This window comes from Cyprinus carpio, chromosome B19 (assembly GCF_018340385.1).
Source record: "Cyprinus carpio isolate SPL01 chromosome B19, ASM1834038v1, whole genome shotgun sequence".
NCBI lineage: Eukaryota > Metazoa > Chordata > Actinopteri > Cypriniformes > Cyprinidae > Cyprinus > Cyprinus carpio.
In genome coordinates this window covers 27,816,116-27,816,926 of record NC_056615.1, presented here as the reverse complement: position 1 = coordinate 27,816,926, position 811 = coordinate 27,816,116, and the positions used below count along the sequence as shown (strand labels likewise).

The window sequence follows — 811 nt, the reverse complement described above, 5'->3', positions numbered from 1 at the left end:
CAATGTTCCCATGGTCAGGGGATCCAACGGACGTGCCGGCCGTGAACGATTGGATGACGCACAGGGTGGAGGTTTGGAATCGGGCTCATGTTCATCTTCAACCTACGCTGTTGGCGAGAAGGCAAAAGAACATAGCCGGACTGCAGAAGAGCCCAGGTCCCAACTACCAGCGGGTCAATGGGTGTGGCTATCAACCACCCGGATCTCCGTCTCCGGCTTCCATGCGCCAAGCTGAGTCCAAGGTACGTGGGTCCATTCCAGATCATCAGACAAATAACCCCAGTTTCCTTCCGGTACGCGCTTCCTAACACATACCGTGTTTCTCCTGCTTTTCATGTCTCCTTGCTCAAGCCCGCTGCTGGTCCCAGAGATGACGGAGAGGGGAGGTCCCGTGAACAGGCCCCTCAGCCCATCACCATTTGAGGGCGGGGAGGCTTATGGGAATCAGGAATTACTCGATTCCAGACGTCGGGGAAAGAATCGCAGTGGTATCTGATCGACTGGGAGGGGTACGGTCCAGAGGAACGCTCTTGGGAAAATTCTGAGGATATTCTAGATCCCAATCTCATCGATGAATTTCATCGTTTACACCCTGAAAGACCGGCCCCTCGACCCCGTGGTAGACCCCGACGTTGTTTGCCTCCTCGCGCCAGGAGTCGCAGGAGGTGCGAACCCCGTGATTCCCTCTGCTGGCCAGCAGAGGGCACCCTCACCTGAATACTGACACACACGCATCCATCCATTCATATACACTGACTACACTACATTTCCCACAAGCCCCGTCCTTGGACTCTGATCACCGTCACAGGTA

The 811-nt window shown here is 55.5% G+C and overlaps 1 protein-coding gene across 1 annotated transcript in view; it reads left to right on the top strand.

Annotated features, from left to right (window-relative positions):
* Positions 1-571: 571 nt before the first annotated feature.
* The window catches only part of LOC122140857 (protein NLRC3-like), a 4,604-nt gene continuing 4,364 nt past the window's right edge, over positions 572-811 (top strand). Inside the window, exon 1 of the mRNA XM_042746009.1 lies at positions 572-665. Coding sequence (XP_042601943.1) covers positions 572-665 — 94 coding nt within the window. The remainder of the gene's footprint in view (positions 666-811) is intronic.